The sequence below is a fragment of the Oratosquilla oratoria genome, chromosome 35, assembly GCF_046742065.1.
Source record: "Oratosquilla oratoria isolate Oo_2021 chromosome 35, ASM4674206v1, whole genome shotgun sequence".
Classification (NCBI taxonomy): Eukaryota; Metazoa; Arthropoda; class Malacostraca; order Stomatopoda; family Squillidae; genus Oratosquilla; species Oratosquilla oratoria.
The window spans coordinates 10,948,542-10,963,560 of record NC_134811.1 but is presented as its reverse complement, the minus strand read 5'-3'; the positions used below and the strand labels follow the sequence as shown (position 1 = coordinate 10,963,560).

The 15,019-nt window shown below is 37.9% G+C and overlaps 1 protein-coding gene across 5 annotated transcripts in view; it reads left to right on the top strand.

Moving 5' to 3' along the window:
- Positions 1 to 8: 8 nt before the first annotated feature.
- The window catches only part of LOC143018523 (polynucleotide 5'-hydroxyl-kinase NOL9), a 34,402-nt gene continuing 19,391 nt past the window's right edge, over positions 9 to 15,019 (top strand). Inside the window, exons 1-3 of one of the 5 annotated variants that reach the window (XM_076173954.1) lie at positions 9 to 68; positions 8,061 to 8,168; positions 10,311 to 11,055. In XM_076173954.1, the coding sequence (XP_076030069.1) occupies positions 8,080 to 8,168; positions 10,311 to 11,055 (834 nt within the window). In that variant the 5' untranslated portion in view covers positions 9 to 68; positions 8,061 to 8,079. Of the gene's footprint in view, positions 165 to 351; positions 2,283 to 7,795; positions 7,992 to 8,060; positions 8,169 to 10,310; positions 11,056 to 15,019 lie in introns of those variants that run through there. The other 4 variants (XM_076173955.1, XM_076173957.1, XM_076173956.1 and 1 more) reach the window with 4 other exon arrangements.

Here is a 15,019-nt window from a genome sequence, read left to right as displayed (position 1 = left end):
ACAAATTTATTGATTATCTATAAAAGTCACAACAAGCGTAGGACACCACGCACGTGGAAATTAAATAGGTGTGTGTCTGTGGCAATTTATTTTGCATGGAAATTTGTGAGTTTGTGAAGAAAGAATAACTTATTCATCATTTGGAAAATAGGTCACCAATCGTAGTAAGCTTAAGAAAAAATACAAATATGTGTCTTTAAATTCATCTATAACATTAACGTACGGTTAAGGCTAAGCTACTGAGCAGGCCAAGGCAAGGGGTAATTGAAGAAAATTTGATAATTATAATTATGGAATACAGGTAGTGCATATGGAAACCATGTATATCGTGTAGAAATAGGGGGTGCACTTGAAAACAACGAGAGATATAGAACCCCATGTTCCTAATGTGAAATGTAATCATATGATTTTCATTTTGTCAAGAAAGTCTCCATGTGCACGTCCGACGATGTGTACTTTAACTTTACTTCCAAAATTTTGACATGTTTTGGGTGTTAAACGGGAATATGATGATAGACTGGATAAACGAGCAAAGCTTAACAATTTGAATGGAGATGAAGGATGTAAAGACCAACATATGTGGGGAAAAGGGGAGCTCAGTTTGTTATAATAATAATTGTAGTACATAAAACAATGTAAGGATTAGAGAAATGAAGGTCGAAGAAAAAGAGGAATATGGCAGCTCACACCATAACTTAATCACAACAACTTTTGCATGGGAAAATAAGAAGAAAAATAAAATAGGAAGAAAATGGGAAACTAAAAAGTACGGGACTCACTAAACGCCGACCAAAGTCGACCAAAGCCGACCAAAACAACACAATGATGGTTTTTGATCAAATGAATCAATTATATATAAAAAATAGTATATGATTGCATTATTTGACCTATTTTCTTTAAAATGTGTGATTTCCATGTAAAATCATGAGAGAAAAGTTACGTTTTTATCCTCTGCAAAATTACCAACCAGCAACCAACACCGACCAAACCCAAAAAATGACGGCTTTTGCTCAAATGACAAAAACGTATCCTCTTTGATGATTTTACATGGAATTCACACATTTCAAAGAAAAAAGGTCAAATAATGCAACCATATGCTATTTTTTATATATAAATTATGCATTTGGGCAAAAACTGTCATTGTGTGGTTTTGGTCGGTTTTGGTCGACGTTGGTCGGCGGTTGGTAATTTTGCAGAGGATAAAAACGTAACTTCTCTTTGATGATTTTACAGAAATCACACATTTTAAATAAAATAGGTCAAATAATGCAACCATATGCTACTTTTTATTTAAAATTATACATTTGAGCAAAAGCCGTCATTGTTTGGGTTTGGTCGGCTTTGGTTGCCAGTTGGTAATTTTGCAGAGGATAAAAACGTAACTTCTCTTTGATCATTTTACATGGAAATCACACATTTTAAAGAAAATAGGTCAAATAATGCAACCATATGCTATTTTATATATGTAAATTATGCATTTGAGCAAAAACCGTCATTGTGTGGTTTTGGTCGGCGTTGGTCAACTTTGGTCGGCGTTTAGTGAGACCGAAAAAGTACATAAGAATGGATGAAGAGGTGATGAAGTTCGAAAAAGGGGTAGAATGGAGATGAACCAAATAATGAAAATAACAGTTGAGAGTACAATACAAAGAAGTTACAAAAAAAAAAAAAATCAGAAGTAATAGAATAAAACCACCATGGGCTTGGATGAGTGAAGAAATAAGAAATTTAATAAAAGAAAGGAACAGGGAAATGAGAAAGGAGATGAGTAAAAAAAAAAAAAGCATTACAAGAGAAGTCTGTGAGTAATGATAAAAGATGCTATGTATGTGTATGAAGCAAAACTAGCAGAGGAGATAAAAAATGACAAAGGTAAGAGAATATGGGAAACCACAAGGAAACTTAAAGGAAAGCTCAAAGAGATGAAAAAGAAATAATAGATATATATATACAATGAAGTAGGAATAGAAATGGAAGAGGAAATGGCAGCAAAAGAAGTGGTAAAATATTGGGAAAGAATTTGTGCAAAGCATGAAAATAAAATTGAAAAAGTGTGGAACAAAGCTGCCAAAATAGAATACAAAAATAAAATGATAAAAGACAAGGAAGAATTCAGAAGACATAAGATATAAAGAGAACATATTATAGGGAAACATAAGAAACAAATCAAATCAATGGGTAAAATCATAATAACAAAAGAGAAAGTAAAGAAGGTTATCAAGGACCTAAAGAAGAAACCAGCAGGCCCAGATGATAGGAAACCAGAACTACACAAGGCACTGGTAAATAATGATACATACTTTACTTGTATAGCTAGGTCAATATGAAAATGTAATTCCTGATATTTGAGCTGAAGTAGTTCTCATGGGATGCAAAAAGTTGCCATGAGTATAATGCAATTTGAGTTATCCATCTAGCTGTCCTAGTTCTCGAGATATTGCATTTTGAATGGAATTAAATCGGGCCTATTTTGTCCGAGGAAATCGGGCCGAAACGTGCGGTCTGACTAATCGCCGATCAAAAGTAAACAATGACGGTTTTTACTGACAGGCACAATTTTATATAAAAATTTAGCATATGGTTGCATTATTTGACCTATTTTCTTTAAGATGTGTGATTTCCATGTAATTTGATCATAGAATTACGTTTTTATCCTCTGCAAAATTATCCACCACAGCTACGAATACCGTCAAATTACATGAAAATCACACATTTTAAAGAAAATAGTTTGAATAATTCAACTGAATGCAAGCTATTACACTAATAACACAATAGTAACAAACTTAGTAGTGTAGTTTGATCCATGCCACCAGTGATCATAGATAGCGGGTAGGACGAATCGTAGCTGTGGTCCGTAATATTACGGAGGATAAAAACGTAACTTCTCTTTGATCAAATTACATGAAAATCACACATTTTAAAGGAAATAGTTCAAATAATTCAACTATAAGTCTATTACACTAATAACATAATAGTAAGAAACTTAATAGAGTGAAGTTTGATCCATACCACCAGTGATAGATAAGATGGCGGGATGGATGTTGATGTTGTTATCCGATAATCCGACCCGATAGAAAAAAAACTAATTGAAACCACCAATTTCTCAGCTCTACCGTAACACGCTGCCTCTATTTTGGTATTAGAATAATCCGCGAGACTATTAGTTTTTGTTTATTTTGGTTAGTTGCCAGAACTCTGAATTTATTTAGCTCATTTTTTACGCTGAAATATAAACCAATTTTTGATTTACTGCTGAATGCAAGCCGCCATGTTTATCTTTTGTTTTTATGTACCGACGTGTAACTGATGATGTAATTGTTTGAAACTTACTACGATCGTAGTAAATACACTCGCATAACATTTGTATGAATGAAATTTCCGGCGGTATGTAAATTTGGCCGTTTGCATGGCGTGCGCTTAAAATGACGCGCTATTGTGCTCGTCATCGACGGTGGCGCCTCTGGTGGTGTTTGACCTACCTAACTTGTAGCTTTAGATGGATCCATCATGGCCAGTCTGGGGACATGCCACCTCCACACCTCTGCCTAATCTTCTTGTATTAGAGCTGATCAATGATGCTTTTGGATACAGCTCCCCTGAAGGTTGGACCATGTGGGACTGGAGGCTCAGCTATATGTCCGACAAGAACTTATCTACCGCTTGAAAACTTAAGTGTTGACACCTGACACATCTCGGATGTCCCTCAGAATACAGTTGAAAAGCCTGGGGCCAATACTATTTAAGCTCTGCCTGGATTGTCTTCATCCTCTGAAGGCCTTTTATTAATAACCTACAGCAGGTTCTGCCAAATCTGGGATGGTGTTGACCTTTGGTGCCCTCCCTTTCACTTTGCGATGGGTTTGGTATAGTGCCTTTGAGGATTTTCCAGGTGAAAATAATGCTATATCATTCCCATCATCTATGTAGGGAACACAACCTGTGGTGTTTCAGCCTCTGCCAATAGTTCAGGGAGTCCCTGTCTAGCTTCCTTATGAAGACCCACAGTCTATGCTCCAATTCTATCTCCTTTACTTTGTGGGGAGACCAAAGCTGACAGTTGTACTCCATTTTTTATACTACAAGGGTCTTCCACCGGGGGATGGGGTATTATGGTTTTCTGGTCCTAAATGTGTGAAGGATCCAGCCGCTTATTTTTCTTGTCACCTTAGCAGTGAGGTTTATGTGTGCCTCACAGCTGCAGTTATTATTATCTCTAAGGTTCATGAGTGTTTCCTTTTCCTCTATTTTGTCTTCACCCACTGTGAAGTCATAGTCCTTCTGGTGTTCATTAGTGCCATATTTTATTACTTCAATTTTTATGTTGTTGAAAGTCATAGTATTTTCACTTGCCCAGCTATGTATTGTCTCCATGTCACTTTGTAATTTCACTGGGTCCTCCCTTGTCTCTATCAATCTTGAGATTCTGGTGTCATCAGGAAATGATGAGACTCGTGATGAGGTTACCTTTAGATCAATGTCATTTATCATTAATTATCAGAACTAGAAATGGTCCTAGCACTGAACCTTGAGGTACCCCCACTGATCACTAATGATTTTCTTGACCTTGCACCTTTGATAATCACTCTTCTCTATTATTTAGGAATCCACTTATTATTATTATTATTATTGTTATTATTATTTTATATATATATATATATATATAATCCACTTTATCAAATGCTTTTGCAAAGTCTAGGTAGACTACATCCACATTTCTCCCCTTGCTCACATCATTCAGTATGTTTGGTGGTCTAGGGATTTGTGAGAGGCATGACCTCCCTTTTCATAACCTGTGTTGCCTTGGATTTAACTGGTTGGTGCACTCCAGAAATTTGACCAGCAACTTTCTGATAACTCTCTTGAACACTTTGATGATGTGGAAAGTGAGGCAAACAGGCTTATAATTTGTTGCTAGACCACACAAGTCACTTTTAAATATTGGAGTGATCAGTCCTTCTTTTAGTAATTGGGATTTATCCTAGTTCTATTGATTTCCTCCACAATATGCTTCAGTAATGCTAGTGTCTTTTTGCAGTTTTTAATTACCGTATTTTTCGGACCATAAGGTGCTTCGTACCATAAGGCGCACCCGTAATTTGCTATTCCCCGTCCTTACATAAGGCGCACCTGGTCTCGTCATCGGATAATCATGCATATGTGAGTGCATTCAGAACTGAACATTTTTGTTCTTGAATGAGAAAAATCGGTTGGGATTTAGCAAAATTATATATATATTTTTATTTTGGTCAATGAAATCAGACCACCTCCATGGACGGTCTGCCCTGCCAATACCCCTAAAAAACAACATAAACATGTTACGGGAATTGTGGGGAATAAAACCAACATTAGCAGTTTTATTCCCGGAATTCTCTATTCACTGAAAAACACAAGATTACAAATGAAGGTAATTTTTAGTTTCGACCATGGGCGCAATATAGCAATAGAAAATTAATTATTAATTTTGTAAATTATAATGTATCAACGTAATATGCAATTTTGTGAGCGGAAAAAAAAAAGTGCGAAAACTCATTTCGTAAGTAACGAAGTCGTGTCGGACGAATGGTACGCCATGTTTGTTATGATAGATGCCGACGTCGAAGAAATGAAAGGGTAATAAATTCATCTAACCTAACCTAACTGTGTTTAATAAATAATTACCTGCAAATTAAATGCCATCTGGCTCGTCCTCGTTGTCGTCATCGTGAGAGATGTTGGCGTCCCGATCCTATGCTACCGACTTCGTTCATTAGCATATTTGCTTGTAGCAAGGTATTTTTTATTTTCATTTCCGCCCACAAAATTGCATATTACGTTGATACATTTAATTTACAAAATTAATAATTAATTTTATATTGCCATATTGTGCCCATGGTCGAAACTAAAAAAAGAATACCTAAATGACTACAGTCTGAGTGGAGCGAGACTAGACCAATGCAAAATGGCTGTCTGTGTTGTGGACGCTGTCATATCATAGCCATGATAGCGTGAATGAAAGCGGTGGCATGGACTCGAAAACTATCGAAGTTTTCGCAATTTTCTTGTCAAGATACATGCATCTTGGTTATAACTTGGTTGTAACTTTTGCTAGGCCTATGCACTGTCGCCGTCGGCAGGCTAGCTGCGAAACGTGTCAAAATAGTACGTCACTGTCCGAGGCATTTTTTTTTTTTTTGCACTGAAGCCACACATAAGGCGCACCACCAGATTTTGGCCGATTTTAAGGATTTTGCCCGCGCCTTATGGTCCGAAAAATACGGTAATATTGCTGAGATGTTACCTGGACCAGCTGAGGAGTTAAATTTAATTGCATTTATAGCCTGGCAAATGTCTTCTGGTGTAATGTTCAAGTCACTGATAGTGTTTTCATCACTTATCTCAACTTTGAAGAAGTCCCTTGGAACTTAGCATCTTTTTGTTAGTATCTGGGAATATTTACAATGTGCTTCAAAACAGAGTTAGCAAGGAGGGAAAAACTAGAAGAATGGAAAACAGTAGACATAAAAGTATTAGAGAAAAAGAAAGAACCTAAAGTTAAGGATATAAGACTATTAGCATTGGCAAACATCTATAAAATCTTCATGTCTCTAACAAAAAATGAGATAGAACAATATATAGAAAAAACAGCAAAAGAAAGGAAACAGGCAGGATTTACAAAGGGAGGGAGAGTAAAAGATATGTTCATGCTACAATATTGCATGAGAGAAAGCAAAAAACAAAACATTAATAGTAATGGCAGTTGACTTTCAAAAAGCATATGATACAGTGAATAGAGAAGCACTGATAGAAGCCATGATGAAATACAAAATACATGAAGATATAATGAAGCAATAAGTATACAAAGATGATGATGAAGAATAAAAATAGAAGAGAAAGGAAACAAGGAAATAGAAAACAAGGGTGTACTGAATCAACAACAATATTCAAGCTAACAATTTATGTAATAATGAAGGACTTAGAGGAAAGGGGAAGATGACTTAGAAATGACAAATTTAAGACAAATGCACTATTTTATGCTGATGATGGATTGATAATGTGCACTAATATACAAGAAGCAGAAAGAGACATGGAAATACTCGTAGAAGCAAGCAGGAACTGTGGACTGGAAATTAATAGAGAAATAAGTACATTAGTAAAGTGCACATGAGGAGACAACGAATTTAAGGATTAGATGTAGCACCACAATATATAAGGAACTAATTATAAAGACTCCTGATTTCTGGCTATCAATTAATAACTGAAAAGATTTTTAACCTGATGCTTGAAGGTCTTTTTAGTTGGTAATACTCTTATGTTAGATGTGAAGTCATTCCATAATGCAGTACTAGTATGATAAAAGCTATTTTTACAGGAGCCAGCATGTTTGATTTAGTTGCAACCTGAGCTGTTTCTGGTGCAGTTATGTACTACTGGTTAGAAATTGTATCTTAAATATCAAAGAGCATTATTGTTGCTCAGCTCCTATATAGCTCCTGCATGGCAAGTGTAATATAAATCATATGGTTTTATTTTGAGCCACCTGCAGTCTAGACTAATATCTTTTAAACAGCTCATTGTACCATGAACTAGAGGCATAATCAAAATGGCTTGGAATGAGTACATACTCTAGCAGTTTCTTTGTTTTTATATCAGTTTTTGGCATTTGTGTGCTCAAATTTGGTTTTGTTTGAGCATTTAGTAAGTACTCTATCAGCTATGACCTCTCCAGACAAAGTTTAGTCTAAGGTCACTACTAAGTAGGTAACCAGTTGTTCAGTCCCTATTTCATTGTCACCACATTGTTTCAGTTGGCAGCTGGATCTAAACAATAAAGGTTGTGTTTTACCAAGGTGTAATGAAAATTTAGTATCAATTAGCCATTCTTGAACAGCTGCAAGCACAGTACTTAACCAACCAAACTAACTATTCCATAGAAAAAAAAATCTCTTGGAAGTGCAATAAAAGAAGAAAAGGGAAAAATGTGATTGTGTGTTACTGGACCAAAACCAAAAAAGGTGAGAAAAGTAATCATGATTTATTTGATTTTATTTATTTGATTTTATTTATTTGTATTACTTTTTCAGGTAACCAATATTATTCAACATGTTTTCTCTGAAGTACATCCATCAACAAATACAGGAAGGGGCCGGTGCAAAGAGGCCATTGACAAAGGCTTATGAAGATTTGAGCAGGTAACTGCTCTCTAATACACTATATTCCCAGATATATTGACTTAATAAATTATTAAATATGCAAATTGTAACTAGAGTCATTGTTAGAGAGGCACAATGATTTTTTGAGTGTTTAATACACCATGAAGACTAAAAGTTTTAGACATTTGTTTTGAATATAGATGCTAATGTTTTGGAGGGAATTTCATTGATAAAATAAACCAAGTGTTGGTACAGACCATATGAACAAAAAGTAGCATGGCATGCTCTCCAAGACAGACATCTTTGGAGTATTAGACTACATGTACACCATACATATGTCTTTTATTGAAAAAATATATATTCTGAATTTTGGATGTATAATAGTATATACTTTTTTATTTTTTTTTTTTTTTTTTTTTTTTTTTTTTTCATTTTCTGTGACATCTCAAGGATTTGTTTTTATGCTTCATCTTATTTTCTATCAGTTGATTTTTATAATAGCATAGATTACTCTCTTAATTTTATGTATATTGAAACACTGTTCTGTCCAATTTTTATCCTTTTCCATACGTAACCTCTTTGATATGAGTAAATTTTTCACACCTGATGTACGATGATGCATCACAATACTCACATAATAAAATAAAGTTATAGCTGTATTATTCATTCAAGGATTCTGGCTGGAGTCCTACTCCGAGACCTTCATGCCTTGACTTTTCATAGGATGAACTTACAGAGAGCAGGATCTCTAATACTACATACAATATACCAAAGCCTTTTTTTCCCCCTTACAAGGGAGGTAGCCAAAAAAGAAAGGCATAGAAACCACTCCTACCCATTCCATCCCCTACATACTCCACTCCCCTTCACCCTCTTCCCTCCCTCTCATCTTGGCACCTTCTGGATGATGGGTCATCCCTGTATCTTGTCCCCTGCCCTGGTTCAGAAGCAGTGTTGCAGGACACAGCACATCCACAGCAAGTCCATTTCATTAAATTGGCGACCCCTCTCTCCATCCCTTCATTCAGGAAAGGAGAAAACATGGAGAATTCCCTTCAGGCTGTGTCAATTTATTTCTCATACATATTCCCACACACCCCATCCCCCACCCACTCACCCTCATGCATTCATCCATATACAACCCTTCTCCATTCACCCCTATCTTCTGTCTTCTCCTGTCCTTCCTCAACAGACATTCCCTATCTTTCCCAATACCCCTTTTACCCCATCAATCCATCTCGTCCTAGGTTGGCCCCTCATGTTCACTCCTTCTGCCTCTGCCTTCCATACCTCTTTTACTAATCTTTCTTTTCACATTCTTTCCATGTGTCCAAACCATTCCAATACTCTTTCATCCACCCTATCTCCCAACTCCCTTTCCACCCCCTGTTCTCCTCACCTCCTCTTTTCTCACTCTATCCAGCCTAGTAACCCCTATCATACTTCTCAGGCATTTCATCTCAAACACATTCAAACTCCTCTCTTCCTCTCTTATGTTCCATGTTTCTGCTGCATACAATGCTGTCAGCACAATCACTCCTTCATACAATATCCTCTTAGCATCCATTTCCAAATTTCTATTTCTCATTACACTTTTTAATCCCCCAAGGCATTTACTCGCTTCTCTCAATCAACATTCTACCTCCACCCCTACTCCTCCCTGTCTCTAAAACTATCATCCATTAACATCTTCCATATGCATCATGAGGCATTAGTGGATATACAAGGATGCCGGTGTTGGTGTCCAGATTATATTTATTTTATAGTTGTAGCTGAGTGACCCCTGAATTTTGTGAACTGGCTTGATTGCATTCGCTCTATTTAATTTTACTCATAGTGAAAGAGAATGAATAATACAGCTGTAACTTTATGTTTTATAATGCAAGTATTGTGATGCATCATTGAGTCATCGTACATCAGCCATCTGAGAATTTGACTCATATTGAGGAGGTTAAGTCACTCTGAATGACATGCATGGGAAATGCAGTGACATAATTCTTCTCCCCTCCCCCCACAATAGGGAGATTCGAGATTCAGAAGAGGTAGTCATAGAAATGGTAAAGGACAGGTCCAAGGGAACAACATAGAGGAAGGACAGCTGTAGTACAAAAGCATGGTCATTCCTTTTTGAGTAGTGATTTTTAAACCAACAGTCCCTAATCCTGTTCACTTATTTTTCAGTAATGGTGCCGGTCCACCTGATACCAGTCAAAAGAGGAAGAAACTCAGTGACTCCAAATTGAAGAGCACCAGGGTCACATCTGTAGACGTGACAATGGGTCCAAAAGAGAGTGGCAGAAATCCAGTGAAATCCAAGGAAAAGCAAAGCAAATCAGAAAAACCAAGGAAGCAAAAATACAAAAAGAAAGCACACAAAAGAGAAAAAAGATTGGAATTGCAAAAGAGCTCATCAGATGAAGAAACTACAAATTATCACAAACACTTCCATGATGACCTAAGTCATGTGAATGTTGAAAGATGTTTACATACACATGACCCATCACACAGTGAACATGGTGAAGAGGAGACTAAAGTGGAAGATACTGGGGAGTTGGAAGATGGTGTGAAGCACTTAAAGGTGGATACAGACACTGAAAAAGATAAAAGGGTACACTTGGAGGCTAAAAAGGCTCTGGTTGGTGAGCCTCTGGCAGTGAATGTATTAGATTCTGAAAATTTGTTAGTTGTACTTGAGAAAGGAACAAAACTTTATTGTCAAGGAAAGTTTGAATTCGAGATCGTTTTTGGGTCTGTGGAAGTGCTAGGCTATGTTGCCAAAGAAAAAGAAAAGAAAGTAGTTTACTCTCTACCATCTCATGCCCTTCTACCAGTAGAAGCTGTTGGAGCAAAAGATCTCAGCATGGAAGTTTACGAGAACATATGCAAAAATTACAACATTCCAACCCCTGAAAATTCATTTGATAAGGTAATGTAATAAGATTTCTGGTGTATCATATGTACAATATTTCCTGTAGCTTAAGTTTGCTATTCTGTAGACACGTGCTGCCCTCATCTTGTGGCTTGTTCACCTACTTTAGAAGTTTTTAGGTATTTGTTCAATTTTGTAATCTAGAATCAAAAAGGGGTAAAAAGGAATGGATCACTCTCTTTCTTTCCTCCCATCCTCAAATTCTTTTACTTCCTTCTCTCCTTATCTTTTCCATATCTCTCGCTCTCATCTCCCTATTTCTCTCTCCCCTCTTTACCTGTCTCTGTACTCCCACAGTCTTTCCCCATTATCCTGTTTCCTCTTTTCCATTCTAATTTTTTCATAGTTTCTTTTCTCTCTCTCCTCCAGCTTATCCCTGGTCCCCACTCCCCAACTCTCTCTCTTCTTACGAAGAGAGGCCTAGGCACCTAAACTTAAACTATCTGGAAAGACGTAGAGTGTGGGGTGATCTAATAGAAGTGTTCAAGTGGATCAAAGGCTATAACAAGGGTGAAGCAAACAAGGTCATCATAATAAAACAACAGGGCAGGACACGCAGTAATGGGTATAAACTGGACAAATTTAGATTTGCGAAGGAAATAGGCAAGATTTGGTTTACTAATAGGGTTGTCGATGAATGAAATAAACTTAGTAACCATGTAGTAAGCGCTGAAACTATCAGTTGTTTTAAAGAACTATTAGACAACTTTATGGATGGGGATGACAAGTGGTGATGGATACGGAGCTGCCTAGTGTAGGCCTTATGGTCTCTTGCAGTCTCCTTTATTCTTATGTTCTTATGTTCTCCCACTCTTCTGCCCTCCCTCTCCCTCTCTCTCTCCCCCTCCCACCCCCTCCTCTCTTTCTCTCTTCCTACCTCTCGCTCTCTCTCTCTCTCTCTCTCTCTCTCTCTATTTTACTCTATATTTCTCTCATCACACTCTCTCTCCTCTTTCTCTGCCCTATTTCTCTCTCTCCTCTGTTCTTCTTTTTCTTTTCTCTCTCTCTCTCTCTCTCTCTCTCTCTCTCTCTCTCTATTTTACTCTGTATTTCTCTCATCACACTCTCTCTCCTCTTTCTCTGCTCTATTTCTCTCTCTCCTCTGTTCTTCTTTTTCTTTTCTCTCTCTCTCTCTCTCTCTCTCTCTCTCTCTCTCTCTTCTCAATGTATATGTCTGTATTTCTACCTTCCTCTCACTCTCTCTCTCTCTCTCTCTCTCTCTCTCTCTCTCTCTCTCTCTTTTCTCTATGTATATGTCTGTATTTCTACCTTCCTCTCACTCACTCTGTCTCACCCTGCTCTCTCTCTCTCTCTATCTATCTATCTATCTATCTATCTATCTCTCCCCCCTCTCTCTCTCTCTCTCTCTCTCTCTCTCTCTCTCTCTCTATCTCTCTCTCTCTCTCTTTCTCTCTGTATTTCTCTTATCACACTCTCTCCCCTCTTTCTCTGCTCTATTTCTCTCTCCTCTCTCTTCTTCTTTTTCTTCTCTCTATTCTCTCTCAATTTCTCTCTCCTCTCTCCTCTCTCTTTACCAAACAGAAACATGAGAAACATTGTCAGTGAGAAAACTGCTGATTCATTGAGTCAATCAGATTGTTTATTTGAGGAGCTGTTGATGACAATGCCACTCTCATGTCATCATCAGCTTTTAATCAGTTTCTGGTCTTTGTCTTCATTGCAACTAAACTTGAGAACCCTGATTCACATAAGTATGTAGTGACAAAAGAAACAAGCACTTGGAATGTATGCTGGGTAAGAAGTGGGAATGACTGCAAGTTTTACCCAAAAATGAATGCCATCCTTTTCAAATTCTTCTCAAAGAGTAGCTGAGGATTGAAGATCAATCAGCTCATCTAATGCTGGGTTGTCATTGTCATCTCTCATTTCTGATAGTTCAGTGGAAAAAGGTGTTATTATTCATCTTTGTTGGAATCGTGTCTTTTGAAAAGTATTCATTGAAATGATTCTTCAAGATTCTTAAATGTTCTGTGATATTTTTAATTATCTTGGGTAACACACATACATACTTAACATTCTCCCTCATACACAAACAATTTACAAAATAAAATTTAATTGAATTATCATTCAACTATCAGGAACATCAATTATTTACCCCTTGCCATATAATTTTTTGACCCCAAGTGGTAAATTTACCCCAGGTTGAGAATCATTGACTTTCTCTCATCTACCCCCTTTAGCAGTGCCATACATACATATACCAAAGGCTTTTTCTCCCTTATAAAGGAGGTAGCAAAAAAACAAAGGCTTAAACCACTCCCACCCATTCCATTCCTATCACACTCCACTCCCCTCCACCCTCTTATCTTGGCACCTCCTCGATGACGGGTCATCCCTGCCTTTTTGTCCACTGCCGTGGGTCAGAAGCAGTGTTGCAAGACTCAGCACATCCACAGCAAGGCTGCTTCATTAAATTGGTGACCCCCACTTTCCATCCCCTCATGCAGAAAAGGAGAAAATGCGGAGAAATCCCTTCGGGCTGCGTCAAATTTTTCTCACACATACTCCCTCACTCCCCATTCCCCACCCATTCCACCTTATGCATCACAACATCATCCATATACAACCATTCTCCACTCACCCCTGTCTTCTGTCCTCTCCCATCCTTCCTCAACAGACATTCCCCTCTTCCCCAAAACCCCTTTTACCTCATCCATCCATCTCATCCTAGGTCACCCCCTCATGTTCACTCCTTCCACATCTGCCTTCCACACTTTTTTATTAGTCTTTCTTCACTCATTCTTTCCATGTATCCAAACCATCCCAATACTCTTTCATCCACCCTCTCTCCCAAATCCCTTTCCAACCCTGTTCTCCTCCTCACCTCCTCATTTCTCACTCTATCCAGCCTAGTAACCCCTATCATACTTTAGCAGTGCCACTTCACCAAATCTCAAACAACAAAATATCAATACCCCTATCATCCCTCCACAATTTCCTTGAAAAACAGAACTCCTAACCAAACTGTATATACCCATGACTAACTAGGCCAAGATGTGAAGTGTAAGATAATGTATGATGATAGCTCAAGATAGTTCACAATTATAGAAGCTCCATTGAACCACAGTGCATGACAACCAACTAACACCTTATTTTAGGTGAAAAAACAACAGTGGCCATATCACCTCGACACTTTTCTACAAGAGACAGAACTTCTTTCCAAGTGGTGATTCCCATACATCATGTAAACCATCCACCATAACCCATCAGTACTACCTTAGCTTAGTGATAATGTACTCCCATATATATCCACTTCGTACTAGCTAAGTCGACCATGAAGCTAAAAATCTTGGTGATGACACAATAAGGTTTGAAGCACATGTGAATTATTGGCACTTATACCTATGTACCATCTTCTCCTCCTCTTTCTCTTCTCCCCTTTCCCTTTCTTCTATCCACTGTCTCCCCTCCCTCTCCCCTTTTCCTCTCCTTACTTCTCCCCTCCATCTTTCCCTTCTCCTTTCATTCTCTCCCTCCCTTATTTACATCTCCACTCTCCCCTTATTCCTTCCCCTTTTTTTCTCCTCTCCCCATTTCTCTTCCTGTCTCATCTCTCCATCTTCCTCCTCCCTTTGGTTATTTGATTGTGTGTCTAGCCATAAGGGGGTTGGTTTGCATTCAGATATCCACCCAGTATGTGGTTAAAGTCATTCAAAGGAGTTAGGATGTGTATCCTTAAGGTGTTGATGTGGTTGGTATGATTGTGATGCACACACACACACACACACACACACACACACACACACACACACACTTCAACGAACGGACGGCTTAGAAGACGTTCTGAAGAAAATTGAAGTTTCGTGGATCCCAACGCAAAGATAAGTGCCTATTGTATTTACAGGGTGGGGGAAATTGCTCGTGGGGTAGTGGGAAAGTAGGGAAAGAGGAGAAGGGGAGGGATTGCTGAGGGAAATGGAAGGAAATGAGGAAGGAGAGG